Below are 19,355 nucleotides of genomic sequence, written 5' to 3'. Positions count from 1 at the left end.
AAAAAAAAAAAAAACATTAAGTTTTCGATCTTATATAACTAACATATAATTGCACTGAATCAAAAATGAAACAAATCATAAAATATAACAAAAAAAAAACTTCATAAACTTATATTTGCGGCACGAATTTCAACATAATAACTTACAAGCCCAGTTTACATAATTCCAGCGAACAGGTCCACTGCTGGATTATAATTCAATTATAATCCAGCACTGGACTGGAATAATGTAAACTGAGCATCAATGGTATTTTATAATACTTGCAGATTTCTCACTTCATAACATAATATTATAAGAAATTAAACATTTTCACTGCCACCGACTCGTCCTGCGCTCATTTTAGCAGTAGAATTCCACTGTCGTAACATTGTTATATTGTTATCCCTTTCATTTATTAAAATAGACTACAATACACGTGTCATGGCAGTGGAATTGTACCTTAATAAGTAAAAATATAAGTGGCATTGAATTTGTTGAATTATTATTTATTGCATAGTACCAAATGAACCCATTCTCCTCTTTGTAATATGTCTTATTGTTATTAATACTTGCTTACGTTATAACTAGTAACACAAAAATGTTCGTTATTTTTATTTTTAATTTTAAATTAAATTTCAATATTCAAGAAAATTCAAAAACTAACATAATTTTAGTGTAAAAATACTAGAAAATAGAGATCCATATTTATTTATTTATTTATTTTTTTATATTAATTTACTTAGGTTTTTTTTGTATCACAACCTCTTAATTATTTGGTATAACAATAAAAAATATAAGACATTTTTAACTTTCTAATATTTTTTAAGTTCCCCTTTAATTATAATAAATTTGGAATTTATTGTTTTTCAACAATTTAATACTTTTGTAATATATCATAGTGTTTATTTCTCGTATTAAATCAACACTAAGGGTCGCTCTTAGTACTTATTAAATAACTTTAAGTATTGCGATAAGTTTTTTTTTAAATGTAAATTGTACTAAATCCAAAACTTAATTTATGTTAACCAAAAATTGGTTCTTATTACTTTGTGTTTGTTTTTTTTTTGTAAATGTTGATTTAAAAAATATTAACAAAAAACATTAAATTAATAATGTTTAATTCAGGTTGTCCAACAATTACTTTACTTAATGAACTATTAACTAACTCTCTGTTGATTAATTTTAAATTAGCACTGTTTGGTAGTAGATTTAATTTTTCCAATTTAATCTTTAAACCCCTATTTTCATTGTAATAAGGGAGATTAGTGGAAAAGGGTTCTATTTCCCCTTCCCATGTATGCGGCTCGCCTGTTAAACTGTTGTATAAAGTTATTGTACCGTGTTTAACTATAGGTTTTGTTGATAATATCTGAAAATAAGACATTTCTATTTATTACCTAGCATTAATAAATATTTTAAGACAATAATAAACCTATATATTTGTATATTTCTTTAAAAAATATAAAGTTGAAAACAAAAAAAAATTACGTATATTATTCAGAATTTGATTTGGCACGTAAGAAACAAGAGAACTCTTCTGTGCAACGTGCCAACTTAAAAGTTAGTTGTTTTAAACTAGGTGGCGTTATTCTTAATTTTTAATATCAATACAATTTTGTTACCATTAAAAAAAATTCACAGAAGTTAAAACTAACGTTAAAATCGGACATTTTTAAAGCTAGAGTTATTGTCCAGTTCAGACAGACAACTTTTATAAGCGAGAAACCTCTAAAAGCGAGATATCGCGGTCTCTTGGACTCTCGCTTATAAATTCCACAGTAATACTCACAGACAAATAAGCTAAAGTTATTATCCGGTTCAGACAGACAACTTTCATAAGCGAGAACCTTCTAAAAGCGAGATATCACAATCCATTGAACTCTCGCTTATAAATTATACAGTAATACTCACAGACAAATAAGCTAGACTTATTATTCAGTTCAGAATAGACAACTTTCATAAGCGAGAAACCACTAAAAGCGAGATATCGCGGTCCATTAAACTCTCGCTTATAAATTATACATTAATATTCACAGACAAATAAGCTAGACTTATTATTCAGTTCAGACAGACAACTTTCATAAGCGAGAAACTTCTAAAAGCGAGATATCGCGGTCTCTTGGACTCTCGCTTGTAAATTATACAGTAATACTCACAGACAAAGTAGCCATGCAGTAGTCAGGATCTTGATACTTCACACTCAGTAGATATAACAAGGAGTCGCGCTCCAACACCTCACTGCACCAGATCTGAAGACAAGTGAGATGACCCAGGTTGTACTTCAGCATCCATTCACCGCCGCAATCCTTGTGTATTCTTGTTGAATGTTTCTGAAAATGTTTACAAACATGTCAAACAACAATAATAGAGATATCTATCAACATGACACAGAAGACAGACGTCAAGTGGAAGTAATTCCGTGTTTAGTCTGATGAGTGTGGTGTTGAAGGACTAATTTTAGTCCTCTTCCCCTTCACATTATTTTTTTATTAGGAAAGGATGAGAAGGGAAAGTGGATTTGGCGGAAGAGGGGACGCATAGGAAAGAGAAATGTCCTCTTTCTGTGCGTTCTCCGTTGATTAAAGGTAGGCAACGCATCTGCATTTGTGGATGTCTATGGACAACGGTGACCTCGCTATTTCGACGAATTCGTGTAAAAAAAATATTTAAGTGTGAATTTAAATCAATCTGAGATTCGTTAAGTTAATTTTCAATTAACACATGAATAACAGGACTATTGTCATCTTTACTTTTTTAAGGGAATGAGAGAGAGAAAGAAAGAGAGAAAGTGAGAATATGTGTGAAAGAGAGGAATGGCAATATTGCGGTGTTTTTTGTTGGGTCGATCAAATTAATAGTGTCAATGGATCTACAACTGTCATACTAATGAAATTTTTTTGGAAAACACCTCAATATTGTTATTAAAGATGCTACCAAAATGAAAATTCACCATTAAAAATAACAATATTAATTAAGCCCATTGAAAATGAGACATATAATTATTTTAAATTAAATCTTAATAATATTATAAATGCGAATGTTTAGATGGATGTTTGTTTGAAGGTATCTCCGGAACGGCTGAACAGATCTTGATGAAATTTGGCACAGATGTAGAACATAGTCTGGAAGAACACATAGGCTATTACGGTTTTTTTTTAATTCCACGCGGATGGAGTCGAAGGCGAGAGCTAGTTAATTTATATAAATGATAATATTTACCTCTTTAATATGCCCTTCTAATAAACTTTTGGTCCCAGTCCGAGAACATATGACACATTGTACAGTTTCAAAATCCTCCAAAATATTCTGCATATCCTTTTAAAATGTACAAATATTTATTTATACACATTTAATTATAGTTTTTAACTTTATTACTACATATTAGTACTACTACTACATTATTAGTATTACTACATATTGAGTGTGGTGCCGGAGACCTAATTTTAGTCCTCTTTCCCACCCCCTTTTCTTATAAGGAAAGGATGGGAAGGGGAGGTGGATTTGATGATGAAGGAGATGTATAGAAAGGTTAAATATTCTCTTTTTGTGAGTCTCCTCCTTCGTTAATTAAGTCTATGGCAAGCGGTCGCTTCGCCATTTCGGCGAATTCATGTGACCGCTTGTTGTTTGCCACCTTGTAATATATAATATATATATATATATATATTTTAAGGAATTACTATCAAGCAAATAATGTAAGCATTAAAATATACAATTGAACCAGCATAAGCGAAAAACTTCTATAAGCGAGAAACTCGGGTTGGAGAGTAACCGCTATAAGCGTGAAAAATATCACAATCCCTTGGACTCTCACTTATCCAGGTTCCACTGTAGTTAAAAATATTAATTATTTCATGCATTAAAAGCTGTAAAATAAAATAATAATTTCTACATTTATTATTTAAAAAAAAAGAAAAAAAATCCTACTAAGTAACAATTTGCTTATAAGCAAAAATTTTTTACAATTTTTTTTTTTAGTTTAACCCTTGAAACCATACATATTATATATAATAGAAATTATATTCAAATTACTTCTGAATAATAAATAATAATGAAAGGTTATTTTAACTAAGTACCGTATGATTAAGACCTTTTTCCACTAGTGCTACTTATCGCATTTCTGGTCACAAGCAATTCCTATATTTATAAGCAAAGAATGTACCATTTCCATTGCTATAAATATAGAAGTCGCGTGCGACCAAAATAATGTCCACAGTCGCCTAGTGGAAATTGGGTCTATTTAAAAAAAAAATCCTATCCCCCTTTCATGAAGCATGTGGTGAATACCCACGCTATTTCGATCGATTTGTCCAAGAACTTGATCAACCAATTCAGATATATTCAGAGAAGCACCTACTTCTTCCGGTGAGTCCAGATATGATTCCAAAAGCTCCATTGCCTGATTATTCTCTTGAAAATTAAATAAAAAATACCGAATAATTTTATTTATTCTATTCTTTTTTATGAATATTTACTGTATTCTACTAAAAATACTGTATTCGAATGTTTAGATGGATGGATGTTTATTTGAAGTTATCTCCGGAACGGTTCAACAAATCTTGATGAAATTTGAACATAGTCTGGTAGAACTCATAGTGCTTATTACGTTTTTTTAAATTCCGCACGGAGAGAGTCGCAGGCAAAAGCTAGTAGTTATAATTATTACTGTATTCTGCTATTTATTAGTTCAATATAGTCATTATAAATGTGTACATTTATGATTATTTTTTTATGCAAATTATGTGAATGAAATGTCATAGTTAAAAAAAACTTCAAATTAACTAGCTATTGTACGTCACTATTGTTTTAATATAGAGAGCGAAATAATATTTAAAAATATCAATAATAAATAAATTGTATTTAGTAATCAGTGTATCAGTGGCTCAGGGGTTAAGCACTTGGTTTACAATCTACAGGTCCTGGGTTCGAATCCCGCTATGTACCAATGTGTTTTTAGATTTACATATATACATTTATCTGACGTTCTTACGGTGAAGGAAAACATCGTGATGCAACCTGCACATATCTGAGAAGAAATTTAATGATATGTGTGAAGTCAACCCACACTGGGCCAGCGTGGTTGACTATGGCCTAGTCACCTCTAACTTAGGGTAGACTCCGAACTCCTCAGTTTAGATGTATAGTGAACTGATGATGATGAATTATTAAATAATATTTTAATTTTACCTTCAGCATTGTTGTAGATGTTTTGAAATCCAAATTCATCGGGAAAATCCAAAATGGATTCTTGAGCATTATCAATGTAAAGTTGTTTGTCTGGAAAAATAGCGTGGATTTTAAAATTGCTACCTTCAAATGACTTTAATTTGATTATATTTTTTCCGTAAGAATGCTTTGACATTGAAAATCTAGGGCTCGGATAAAGAATTGAAATGAAATACAAATTTTTAGATAAATGGATGTTTGTTTCAAGTTATCTCCGGAAGGACTCAACGGATTTTTTTTTCCAAAATGAACTGTTACCACACACCCCCATGGCTAAATTATCTACTTTTAAGATCAATTATTATTATTATTATTCATTCTGACTTAGGTCAATAGAAGACAGAGTGAGAATTAGCAATGCTTTAAGTTCAATATCGACCCCTTTGGAAACCCCTGATGTAAAACCTAGTCGGGAAGAACACATAGGCTACAAATTAAGTTTAAAAAAAGGATAGAAGTGGATATTTAGATACTTACTTTCATTTTGTTCATTTTGTTGCATTTGAGCTATCCAAGGTAACTTACAAATGTTAGCAAAAGCATCGGCGAATTTTGGTAAATTAGTCTCTTTGCCAATGGTATTAAGTTTTAACTCATTTTCTGTTGTTTGTTTAAATTTATTTATATAATTATTAATTCTATCCATTAATCCCGATGTATTATCACTTAATATTGAATTATCTTCAACTTTAGGATAGTCTTCGTTAATCTGATTCGTTGAGACAAGTTCACTTATATCTGATACATTTTTTATATGTTCCTCAAAATATGATCCATTACTTGTTGAAGGATAGATTACATTTATTAATCTATTATTTATTGGAGGTGGTATCTTAAAATAAATATTAAAAATTACAGTAGTAATAGTAGAACAATTTTCTGATATATTAATTATTGTAAAGACATCAAATTAATTAATTCTGTCTACCTCTTTGAGATATGTGCGTGAACTTTAACTGGCGTGAAGTGGAAGTTCCGCGTTTCGTCTGATGATTGTGGTGCCGTAGACCTAATTTTAGTCCTCTTTCCCTTCCCACCTATTCTTGTATGGAAAGGATGGGAAGGGGAAGATGCATAGGAAGCTTAAATATTATCTTTTTGTGCGTCTCCTCCTTCGTTAATTGAAGGTAGGCAACGCATCCGCAATTGCGAATGTCTTTGGGCAGCGGTCGCTTCGCCATTTCGGCGAATTCATGCGACCGCTTGCTCATTTGCTACCTTGTAACATATAAAAAAAAACTTTATACCATACTAGTTTCATAATTACATAAAGTTATTCACTGTATATGAAATACCAAAAAAAAAAACACTGAAAACTGTGAGATAAAGTTGTCATATTGGTAAGAGCTAAGTTCTACTTACCACTTCGTAAATATTAACAAAATCTTCTTCAACGGGATTGAATTCCTTTTGTATAGCAATAGGTGTTATGTCATTGTTTAAATTATCATCAATTGTGTCATTTATTTCACAAATTTCCTCTTTCTTTATCATTCTTTCATCATCTTGCTCGTGCTTTATCTTCTTTAGTACTTTGTTTTTATTTCTTGGTGATGAATATGTTTTAGGTAATATGCTTCTACCAATTAGTGTTTTTGGTCTATATCGGATGAATAAATTCTTAAAACGTGGACTAGAACGTCTTGGTATGCAACGTTTTGGTGTTAATGTTATAGGTGGAGAGAGCATCGCTTTGATCTGATTTTTTGGTTTCTCTTTATCCTGAAATTGAATGAGTCACATAATATTACACAACCAAATAGCAGAAATAGATGTAAGGAGAAATATCTATTTATAGAAAGTGGTGTTAGTTACACTATTTATAACTCAAGATCGGTCAAACTGATTTAGCTGAAAATTGATGGGGAGGTAGCTTAGAACTAGGAGATGGACATAGGAACTTTTTTTTTATCTTGTGTGCATTTTTTTATTCCGCACAGACGGAGTCGCGGGTAAAAGCTAGTATTTTAATAATATAAAGTTTTGGACTTGATGATGGAAGGGGAGGAAGTAATAGTTGGGAGGAGGGGAGTGTAGTAATAGGTAGTTACAGCTAGGAAAAGAAGAATGTAGGGGTAGTTGATTATGATTTGTGGCTAGATTTATTGAATTTGGAACATCTTTTAGCATATAGAAACAAAGAAATACTAAAACTTGTTAAACTATAGGGTTTAATAACCCTAATAATAAATAAGCCCTATAGTTTAGTGTAATAAGAACAATAATAACAATTAGTTTTTTTTACAACTAAAATGTGTAGCATTATAATTGAGTGAAAACAATTAATTTTATTTAAAAGTGTAAAATTGAGTGTAAAAACAATTAATTGTACTAAATATATGTAGTATATTCAATATGGGTTTTATAAGACTATAAACAATAATTTCTTGAGTAGTGTTACCATAATAATGTTGGTACAGATAACTTAAATTAAAATTGATTAGTATTAATATTAAAATTTACCTTTAAATTAGATTTTTCTGAACTTATCTTCTTTTGGGATGTCTTTTTTCTACCAGATTGATTTTTACGTTCCAATTTTATATAATTAATCCTTTCATTTAATTCTCTCTCTGTTTTTACATTTTTGGCAAGTATAAGCTCTTTTAGATATATTTTCTGAAAAATTATAAGGATATTTTAGAAAACTTATTATTAATTTTAAACATTTCAATAAAAAATAGTGAAGAAATATTACACTATACAACACAAATTAATAAGTTCCTATAAAAGAAAATATCCTAAGCTAATGTTTTTGCTCATTACAACAAAATTTAAATTACTCCTTGAATTTGCAAAAAAAAATATATATTTTGTCATTTCTTTTTAAAATAAAAAGCAAGATTAGTAAAAAATTATCAAACACAATATACAAGAACTTAACAAATTAAGTTGAAAAAAAATAAAACTTTAAATCTTAGAGGATGAAAAGAGCATAATGAAACCAGTAAATAGGCCAAAGGGCTTGCAATTATAAATGCTTAAATGCCTTAACAAATAACTTTATGGTCCAGAAAATGCTGCGATAAATTTTGCATTTGGTGTCAAACAAAACAATATTTTTGCGTCATTCAACAATTATTTGGTAGCGTCTCATTTGTTTTTCTTTTAGTAACTAAGTTTTCAAATGATTTAAAAGATGGGATAGATTTTTGTTAAAATTAACTTACATTAGAACAAAAAGGAGTTTGGGAGTTCTAAATGTTAATTAAAATACGTAAATTAGCAAGTCCACTTACTTTAAAATTGCAGGGCAAACACAAGGATTTGGCAATTTGTTGCAAAGCTCTGTAGGAACAATTATCTAAATATTCCCAAGAGTATTTTTTGGTCTCCATAATACGAGTTGATTTATATTAACAAATTGACTTCTTTGAGAATCATCACCAAAATTCTTTTAGCAAACAAACACCATTTATAAAATATTCTCAAAAAGATGCATTTATCATTTATTACACCGACCAACTACAGCAGCCATAATACTTTTTAGTTATTGTTTTGGTTTAAAAAACGGCTAATTATCAAAAACTATAACTTTTAAAATTGCTGCTAAACGTTATAATTGATACAGATGCAAGCGCCATCTTTTAAATGGAAGCAAAATCTTCAATCATTCTTGGGAAGAAAATAAAATCATGGTGGTTTTCTATTTAATTTTTCTAAAAATAATTTTTAAGATCTCTTATTGGATTATAGAGGTCATACGATGAACAATTCAAGAAAAAGTACGGAGATGGAATAGTTTCAAAGCCGGTAGTTAAGTTTTTGATCCGTGTCAGAAATATGAATAAATTAACAGTGCAAATTGTTAATTTATTCATATTTCTGACACATTTTATTATTATACCATCATATTATATTAATTGATTTAATCTATTTATTAAAAAATTAGGGGCTTTCATTTACACAAATCAATAAAAAAATTACTTAAATCCCAAAAAGATGGACGTTTTAGAATAATAAAAATAGCTATTGACGGCTTTTTCCTAAATTTTGTAATTTATTCGTTATAGTACTGGATACGTTATCACAAAAAAGCAGCTATTTAAGCGTTATATTTCTGTTTTTCATACAAACAACAACAAATGTTTTGACGTAAGTCCATACATATTCTACCTATTAAGCGTTACATTGTCCTTATTATACACATTGGAAAACACAGAATGAAATACAAATTTACACTTGATTCTTGTAAATCAATGTTATTAATACCAGTAACTTTATGAAAATTATTCAAATTATAATATACCATATAGAAAATATTGTACACTTTAAGAAAAAAATGTGCAGTACCGTCGAAATTAATTTAAAAAAATTACACAGTGGGTACTTATTTGTTTATGCGCTGTAGTGAATTTGTTTTAAAAGTAAATTTATCGTTGAAATTCAGTCGTAATGGTAATTTGTTAATTTAAAAATTTAACATATACGTAACATAAAAATAGGTAACATTTATCTTATTATTTGCGGCAGTGATTGGCTGTATTTTTGATGATTTTGAATCACTTTTCTAAATGGATGAACCGGGTTAGTGGTGCTGAAATTAAAATAAAATCGATTTAAATTTTTACACGTTACTTTTATTTTTAAAAACTTGTGGTTTGCGTAAATTATAATCAGTTTTACTTTCTAAGACTTCGTTGTTAAATATTAAATTCAATGAAAATGTAACATTTACAATGTTAAATCTTTTTATTCCTGATGGACATATGTAATCTCAACGGTTTCATGAAAAGATGATAAAGTCCGGAATCAGCACACAGTTGGGTAAGTATTTCCACTAATTTTGTAACTGAATTGTTTCTATATTCGGTTTACCTTTCTTCCTTCGAAACATTTACTCTGGTCCTCATGGCATCTCTGAATGTGATGGGTTTCTTCGTAAACGGCTTTTGTTTTTGTTCTGTGTCCTTTAGTTCATTTTCCTGAAATAAGAAAAGTAATTATGAAATTCAATTAAGTTTTTTAGTTTCTAGATAATAACGAAGGAGTTCTGCTAAAATTAAGATTTCCATCTTTCATGACTTCAAGGCGTACTTACCAAAACAATGTGATTATTTTTTATCTGTTCCGTTAAACCATGTCTATATTCTAATTGTTTTCTTAATTCTTCATTCGCACTATTTAATTTCTTCTGTAATTCAGAATACGCTGTTCTTTTAACACTTTTCATTTGTTTTTTCCTTTCTAATTTCGCTTCGATATTTTGTTTATTCACGTTTTCCAAATGTTGCCTGTATTCTTGAAGAGCTATCTAGAAATGTAGGGAAACATTTATTAATTGAGGAATCAAGCAAATAACACTTCGGGCGAGGTTTACGCTAAATACGCTAAGGCAAATTGTTACTGAAGTAAATATAATTACGATTAAAATTAGACGAACGAGATTAGTCTCTAGGTTCATAAACATTGATTACTAAGTATTAGGAGAACGATGAACATGTGTCGTATTGTATGTTGGCATTGCCCCATTATTAGTACAAAAATCGGGAACACCCCATCCTCTTCCATTTGACCGCATACAACGGAGAGCGACTCAAATCGTCAACAACCGAGCTCTTACCGATCGCTTGATTCCCTGGCCTTGCGGAGTGACATCATTTCCTTCTGTATTTACTATTTTATATATTATATACATTATCTTATATTCCACGGAAATTGTTCCTAAGAACTGTTAGGAACGATACCTGCCGCAGAGTTTCGTCGGTTTGTCCTCGGCGGTAATTCCAAACCGGTGCGGCTAAGGGTCCGTCAAGAAGCGAGCCTGTCTCTTTCTCAAAGGCTGACAGACTGGCTATTTATGGGCGTTGATGATCACCTCGGTGTTTCCGCGGCTCGTTTGCCCCCCTTTTCTTATAAAAAATATGCATATTATATATTGTCATCCCATATACTGCCTTATATTTTTATTCAAAATTTGGCTTTGTTTCATTTTATTTTCCGGACTGTCCAAGATTAATATTAGCGTATTTTAATGAGTTTTAAATTAAAAAAAGTCACATGCAAATTTCCTAGGCGTGTCGTACTCACGCTCTCTTATAATGAGTGTGCTGATGTTATGCAAAATATAAGAGGTATAAATTTTCTAGTTAACGCGACGCCGCGCCGTGCGAAACAACGAGCTAAATTTGCAAACTTTATGAGCAAATTTAATGCCACATAGTATCTCAATATCATGATATTTTTAGCAATATTTACTTATTTTGTAGTAAAAAATTTGTTTATAATCTATATTAAAAAAAAAAACTGTAGCTGTCACCGTAAATCTGGATAACATCGAATGTAATCTTAGATAATGAACGTCAGTCGTTTCATTTAATTTCACCTTTAAGCGACGGAAGACATACAGAAAGAAATTATTTTCCTTCACTTATCCTTCCACTTTTCCGTCAAATACACTTCCTAAAAGGATTAAAATTCGGCCTCTGGACTTACTTCTTTTTTATGTTTCCTTGTTTCATCTTCTAGTTTCTTATGTTCTTCTTTTCTTTTATCTTCAAATGTTTTTATTTCATGTAGAATCCTATCAGTTTGTTGTTCTAATTCCGCCGCCATATTTCTTTCTCGATAATGGTAGTCGACGAATATTGAACTTTGTTGTTGTAAATTTCTCTGAAATATTTAATTATATCTAGTAATTCCTAAATTAACCTATTTTTTTAATTTGACAGTACTTAATAAAATTGGCTTTTTTATCTTGCTTTAAGTAGAAATGCTTAATAAGTATTTGAGCATAACTATAATTAGGCGCTTTGTTAATAATATGAAAAAAAGTTAATGTGTCTAGTAAATTTTGATATAATGCATACCATCTGTCTCCTTTTAATCTCCTTCTCTTTTTGTAACTCTTCTTCTGCTATTTTTATATGATTTAAGTCAATCTCCATTTCTCTATTCTTTTCATTTTTTAATCGTAATATTTTTAACTCGTGGCCTTTTATAAAATTCAATCTGTTTGTCATTTGTTGTTCTTTCTTTTGTTTCATAGCTGCAATAGAAAAATGAACAATCGAAATAATTTCTAGTTTTGCGATAAAATATAACTACAATAGAATGACTTTTAATTTGGGATATTATTTTTTTTACATGAAATCGCTACGCAAAAAAAGTAGGTCATCCGTATTTAGTGTAAATGTTAGATATTAATATTTGTAATCCAACCCTTTGTCTTATGTACAATAGAGATTTTTGTATTTATTTTAATTCCAAAGATGTATGAAAATATTTCTGTTATTACTAATTTCTGTATATTCTAATGTATATAACTTTAATTACTATGTAACAGAAAATAGTATACAAATCTATCTATTTAATTGTGGGTTTTCACTGCTGAACCATTTGTACAAAAATGTCATCAAGCTCAAGAACAAAACAAAGATAGCACCGATTTTTTGTCAAAGGGATTCAATGGTGGAAACCCATCTTAACTTATTTAAGTGTTCTATGAATATTATTTGCTACCATTATAGTAGTCCTGTTCCATTTTCTGCTTTATCTTCTCTAATCTTTTGTTTTCCTCTTCTCTTTCCTTCTGCAATGTTTCCCGTCGCTCTCTATTCGCACTAGATATCTGTTCATCGTATGCTTTTCTGCGTTCACGCATTTCATCTTTTATTCGCATTTCTTCTCTCCTTTCTTTCTCTTCCTGAAATTGATAGGAAATTCAGATTTTGTCAACTTCGCACATCGCGGTCGCTTAAAATCTCACTTATCTAGATTTGACTCTACTCGTTGTAACTAGCTTACATCAATTATGCGTATTTGATAATTATTCTTTCACGTACGTTCAAAACGAGAAACTCAGCCGTGTGTTTTACCTTTGTTTTTATGTCATTAATCAGAACTTGGTGCCAAATGTTTTTGAGTTTTTCTGCTTCTATTTCCATATTGTACTTCTCTTCCATTTGTAACTTCTGCATTGCTCTCAATTGTATATTGTCTTTTCGAGTGCACATAATACCATTTGCACTGTAAAAAATTAAAACAAAATTATATTTTACACATATAATAGAGGATATGCCTTACTATTTTCTTTTCATAAATGAAGGATTGGTTTATTGGATAAATTATTCTGGGTGCTTTATATTCGGTGTGCTGTTTATAAAACGTTGTACTATTAATGCGCTAGGATTTTGTTACTGACCGATCACGTGGTCACCTAATTGGTTTTTCGTGTGATTTATAAAGATGACTTAGTTTGAGTCAACTGACAGTTAACAAATGATAAATAATACTCACATTTTGTCTCTTTCTAACGCCCTTTTGCATGCAATCATCTTCTCCGTTTCTATCTCTTCTTCGTATTTCTTTATTTTATTTTCTCTTTCTTTACAATAATCACAATCTTTCATAGATTGTTTCATTAATAGTTCTTGTAACAAACTTTGTTCTTCTTCTTGTAATAGTAGTTTGAGCTTTTCTCTTCTCTGTCATAATCGTCTTTCTTCTTCTGATAACATTTCTTTAACTCTCTCTTCAACACGATTTACTATAGCTCTAGAATTTAAGAGAAAGTTGTAATGTACAGTCTAGACATTTCGCTTTCCTCTTAGAATCCAATATCGCATACCGAACTGTCACCATTAGACCTATTTAGTATGTTATTTCTATGACAAATTTTCGACCTAATTGAATTTTGAGCGTCACATTATCACCGAAATAGATCTAATACAAACGTCCCTGACTGTACTTTTGAATGAGCTATAGTTTTAATCTATATATATAAAAGAAAGTCGTGTTAGTTACACTATTTATAACACAAGATCGGTCGAACTGATTTAGCTGAAAATTGATGAGGAGGTACCTTAGAACTAGGAGACGGGCATAGGAACTTTTTTATCTTGCGTGCATTTTTTTTAATCCGCGCGGACGGAGTCGCGGGTAAAAGCTAGTATAGTATATTTATGAAATAGCGGTGGAAATACTTACTTTTGCAAATGAATAGTATCGTAGTTTACCGTATCTGATAACTTTTTCATAGCGTCAATATTTATAGAAGATGCCAAGTCAAAATGTTGTCGTACCTGGAAATAGAATATTTTACAGTATGTTTCCATTGCCTAAACCGTTTGTATTATTAAATACTTATTGTCTCTATGTTTTTCAAAGAGATTAAGAGGGAAAGCAATAAGTTTTTATATTAGTATTTCTACAATGTAAATCCACAGCAATACCTAAAAAGTTCAATTAGTTTAAAACACAAACCGCACGTATAAATTAAATTCACAAACACTGGCCACTTTTGAACAAACACAAAACGGCCAACGTACAAATATTATGAAACTTACATTCCAAAACTGAAATGGATGGCCAAAGTAAACGGGACACTGTTTGGATTTGTGTTTCGCGGGGCCAACCATGATTACTTTTTACAGGTAAAATTAAGAACAAAATAAAGAAAACACATTCACATATGCTAGTTATCTACTGCTGGAATAATGATAAAGAAATAAAAAGAAAATATGTTCGTATCCGATGTTTGCACTGCTTTGAGGATATCGACTAAATTTTTACATAGAAACCGGTTACTATGGGATTCATTGATTTATGTCGCATAACTATTTTGTAGGATAATTTCAAAACTTCTAAAGATAGAAATACTTGTTGGTTCCTTAAATCTACACTTAGGGGAGTCTGCTAGTTAAAAAACTGAGCATATTTCGTATGAATAGATGTTTCTTAAATATTAAAACCCCTCCTAAATAAGGCTATTCCTATAAAAAATGTATTCCATATATTTTCAATATAGGAAAGTGCTAATCTACCAGGGGTGCAGAAATAAACAAGGGGCTACAAAGGAGTTTATTGCAGTTACGAACACGCGAAGTTCAACGACCCTTTAAGAGTGCAGATTTATGTGATGCATTAAGGTAATTTCGTTAAGAGATAATAGTTTGAAAGTTAACGGTCAAGGATGACCGCGATAAAGGTGCGGCTATAGTGGATATTGCGGTTGAACACGGAACATTTGTGTGTAATTTAAGGCGATTTTATTGACTACTAGCAGTGTGAATGTAGTGTTTGATAGAAGTTCTTTGAAAGAAATACGTTGTTTAAAATTTTTTGACTTCATTTTAATTAAAATTATATCAAATAATATCGTAACGTACTATACTTCTACGTACTTTGTATTACTGTACTGTTAGAAAACTACAACAATTTGATTTTATTTAAATTAAATTAAATGTTTAAAATGAAGAGATTCAGATAAAGTAATTATAGAGCGGACATTCGCGCGAATTATTTGTCTACAAAAAAATTACAAACTTAATCTCTTAAGCTGAACATTTTAGGCACTTAAATGCATAAAATTTTAGCTCACACTAGTGGAGTGTAGCGAAGTGGCAGTGCATTATAGGAGGTAATGACGTAGACTATGACGTCATTATGTACAAGCACCACTCACGTGCTTGATGGTACATGTGTTATACATGCGAAGAAATTTTTGTTATATGAATTGGGCAATATTTTCGGTGACTATGTCATCATTGAAAATGTTTAAAGTAAACCGAAACAAAAATTCTTGAGTATGTATAACTCCATAGCTTTTAATGGGATAGTTAGTTTTAGTTTAGCTATATAATCATGTCGTCTAATAAATTAATAGTATTAAATCATTTAATATTTGTTACAAGTAATTGGCTAGTATATATTACAACTTTAACTATTATATTTCAGGATCTTCATTATCAAACCTATTTATATTTCACTTGTAAGTACTATTTAAAACATTCACTTACAATTAATTTGCGCAGCTTTCTCAAAACAACAACGTATGTTTCTTTTAATACACAGTTGTGGATAATTTTAGTATTAAATTCAATCAAATCCTAGAAGAATTGGTAGATAATTTGGACTCATTAAAGGTTGACTGCCGTGTTGTTCATGAAATTGAATCATGTAAAGAATGTTTTACATCAAGCCATAATTTCAAACTACTTGCCCTTAACATTAGAAGCATACAAAAAAACTTTGATACGTTTCTCATTGCACTAACACGTTCGGATTTAAGTTTCGATGTACTCATCCTGACAGAATGCTGGCTAAACGAGACTGTGATTGTCCCACAAATACCAGGATACACTTCTTTCAAAACAGAACGTAATATTAATCAAAACAGTGGAGTTGTAGTCTACGTTAGTGATGTCTGGAACCCGTCAATTATAGAGCCAACCATCAACGATGCTAATTGTCTAGCTGTTAATATACAAAATATAGCCACCATATTCGCCATTTACCGCTCTCCGTCATGTCATAACATTGATAATTTTCTATCTTCCATTGAGAGTTATGTTAAAAATAACAGTGGTATGCCTTTGATCCTAGCTGGCGACCTAAACATAGATATATTGGATAAAACTAGTTCTCGAGTCCTAGAATATCAATGCTTCCTAGCTGAGCACGGATTTACTCCAGCCATTACCAAATCTACCAGAGGGTCATCGTGTCTCGACCACATATACTTCACTAACTTTCATCGTAACCTAACCCCAGTAGGTATTGTCTGCCAATCTGATATTACTGATCATTTCCCTGTTATGATTGGGTTGAGCCTTAATAAATATAACCTTAGGCGACCAAACCGGACTGTGCTTAAAAGAGACTTTACTGGCATACGAAATGACCTTTCAGAGAGAGACTGGAGTGATGTCACAACTAATACTAACGTAAATGAAGCTGTTAAAAAGTTCTCGGATGTTTTAGTTGCTACTTTAAAAAGGCATACGTGTGAAGTCCGTTTGAGTAGAACGCAATATAACCTCAAGCCCTGGATTACTTCAGGACTCATGCGTTGCATGAGACATCGAGACCGCCTTCATCATCGTGCAAAGCTAGAACCAGACAATATGATCCTGCAAATCTCTTATAAAAGGTACCACAATTTTCTTGTTAGTCTCTTGCGTAAAATACGATTACAACATGAAAGGAATGAAATTAATGAAAACAAACATAATCCGAAGAAGCTATGGCGGTCAATTAAAACAATGTGCGGCATCACTCACAAAAGGCACGATCCCACTGAATTGTTAGCAGACAACACAAATACCACCCGTATGCGCCTCGACCAACACAATGTTTACTTCTCCACCCTTGGTCATCGTCTTGCAAATCAGATTTTATCAGATATCAATATGACGGAAGCGGATCTTGCTAAAAAAGTCCAACCCAAAACAACACCGCCAAATTCATTTTACATGTACCCTACAGATTGCGAAGAAGTGAACTCATTAATCTTGTCTCTTCAAAGTGGAAAAGCTACAGGCATTGATGGCTGGTCAAACCTCTTAATAAAACACGTTAAGGATGCTATCTTAATGCCATTAACTTTTATCCTTAATTTGAGCATGACAAGTGGCACTTTCCCCTCTCTCTGGAAACTAGCTGCTGTAATCCCTGTTTATAAAAGTGGTCCCAAGACACAGATTGAGAATTACAGGCCAATCTCCTTGCTAAGTTCTTTTTCGAAATTGCTTGAAAAACTTGTTAACAACCGTTTGGCTAACTATCTGAGATCCCAAAATGTTATTGCTCCGAGACAATTTGGTTTTCAAAAGGGTAGGAGCACTGAAGATGCAGTTTCCCTTCTAATTTCCACCGTTTCTTCAAAACTTGGTGACAAAAAATGTTGTGTTGCTGTCTTTTTAGACTTGGCCAAGGCTTTCGACACAGTGTCTGCTCCTATCCTTTTACAAAAACTATTTAATATTGGTGTAAGAGGCATTGCCCTTGACTGGTTCAGAAGCTACCTTTCAGACCGCATGCAATGTGTTAGGATTGGCCAAGTCATGAGCAGCCCGCAGTCCATCAGTTTTGGGGTCCCGCAGGGCAGTATTATAGGTCCTACGCTGTTCACCATTTACATAAATGATATCCATGATTTATCAATAGGTAATGCAGATATTATATGCTACGCGGATGATACTGCAATCATATTTGATGGTTTGACTTGGCAAGAAGCTCTTCAAAATTCTCAGCTAGGTATGTCTCGAGTTAGTGTCTGGCTCCAAAATAACCTCTTGACCCTTAATGTAAAAAAGACCAACTATATCTGCTTCCACAAAACAGCAGCTTCTGCACCCGATCAAAGTACTGTTATTAAATTACATCATTCTCTTTGTAACACCGTCGTCTGCGACTGCGAATCCTTGAGAAGAACAAGTGTAGTAAAATATCTGGGAGTCCTCATAGACGAAAAATTGACTTTTAAAGACCACATTGAATCGCTTACCTCTCGGGTGCAAAGAGTAATTGGTATCATGAGAAAATTACGAGATGTGACCAGCTTAGATATTTTAAAAAGCATATACTTTGCGTTGTGCCAATCTCTTCTGACTTATTGCATATCTTGCTGGGGCGCTGCGAGTGCCACCACTATGATTCGAATTGAAAGAGCTCAACGTTCCGTCTTAAAAGTCATGATGCAAAAACCTTATCGGTACCCCACGACGGATCTATACAGAGATTCTGGCACTCTTACCGTAAGGCAATTATACATATACAAAACTGTGATGATGGTGCATAAAAGTGTGCTTGGATCCGCTGAACACAAAAGTAGGCTGTCTCGCAGAGTCTACCTTTTACCCGTGCCATCAGTTAAATGCTACTTTGCACAACGCACGGGCTCCTTTATGAAATTTCATATTTATAACTCGGTAGTAAAGCGTTGCGATTTATTAAAGAAATCGTTGCCACAAGCCAAATCCACCTTACTGAAGTGGCTGCTTACTTTAGATTATAAAGATACTGAGTACCTTTTGAAGATACAATCCTAGATCCTTTAATATATTTATATCTTATCTATTTATAAATCCGTACCATACATACATATTTATAGTATCTATATTAATTTTATTTTGTTATTTTTCCATTTACTTAAATTTATTTATTTATTTTTCAATTGTATACTGGAGTAACTTATAATTGTTAAATGCTAAAATGCCGTGAATGAGGGTTTTTGTTATTTTGTGTTCTGAATATTGTATTTCTTTATTGAATATCGGTGCCCACGATACAGGCTATGCCTAGTGTGGGCATCACAAGATTACCCTAAATACCATAAATGGTAACTTAATATTCCAGATTAATTATGTGTAATTTTATGTTAGTATAAGGTTATTGTTTTTTGGTTTAATCTTTTTTGTGTTAATAAA

General features: G+C 31.6%; 1 protein-coding gene across 1 annotated transcript; it reads right to left on the bottom strand.

Annotated features, from left to right (window-relative positions):
- Positions 1 to 9,657: 9,657 nt before the first annotated feature.
- Positions 9,658 to 14,564, bottom strand: LOC106721083 (trichohyalin-like). Its single transcript, XM_045684109.1, has 10 exons — positions 14,493 to 14,564; positions 14,163 to 14,228; positions 13,444 to 13,631; positions 13,023 to 13,173; positions 12,667 to 12,850; positions 12,015 to 12,193; positions 11,641 to 11,817; positions 10,247 to 10,459; positions 10,024 to 10,130; positions 9,658 to 9,742 (listed from the first exon to the last, which is right to left on the bottom strand). Exons 1-10 carry the CDS (start codon positions 14,562 to 14,564, stop codon positions 9,658 to 9,660), a joined length of 1,422 nt encoding a protein of 473 aa, XP_045540065.1.
- Between the last annotated feature and the right edge of the window lie 4,791 nt (positions 14,565 to 19,355).

The sequence above is a fragment of the Papilio machaon genome, chromosome 25, assembly GCF_912999745.1.
Source record: "Papilio machaon chromosome 25, ilPapMach1.1, whole genome shotgun sequence".
Lineage (NCBI taxonomy): Eukaryota > Metazoa > Arthropoda > Insecta > Lepidoptera > Papilionidae > Papilio > Papilio machaon.
Note: the sequence above shows the minus strand (reverse complement) of the source record. Positions and strands in the feature narration are given on the sequence as shown.

What these genes read in the sequence shown, in the direction of transcription:
- LOC106721083 (XM_045684109.1), bottom strand. Translation starts at nt 14,564, where the DNA reads ATGGTTGGCCCCGCGAAACACAAATCCAAACAGTGTCCCGTTTACTTT. An exon ending in GGAACAGGACTACTATAATG is followed by an intron (nt 12,194 to 12,666) that starts GTAGCAAATAAT and finishes TTTCTATTGCAG; the next exon opens with CTATGAAACAAAAGAAAGAA. An exon ending in AGATTAAAAGGAGACAGATG is followed by an intron (nt 11,818 to 12,014) that starts GTATGCATTATA and finishes TAAATATTTCAG; the next exon opens with AGAAATTTACAACAACAAAG.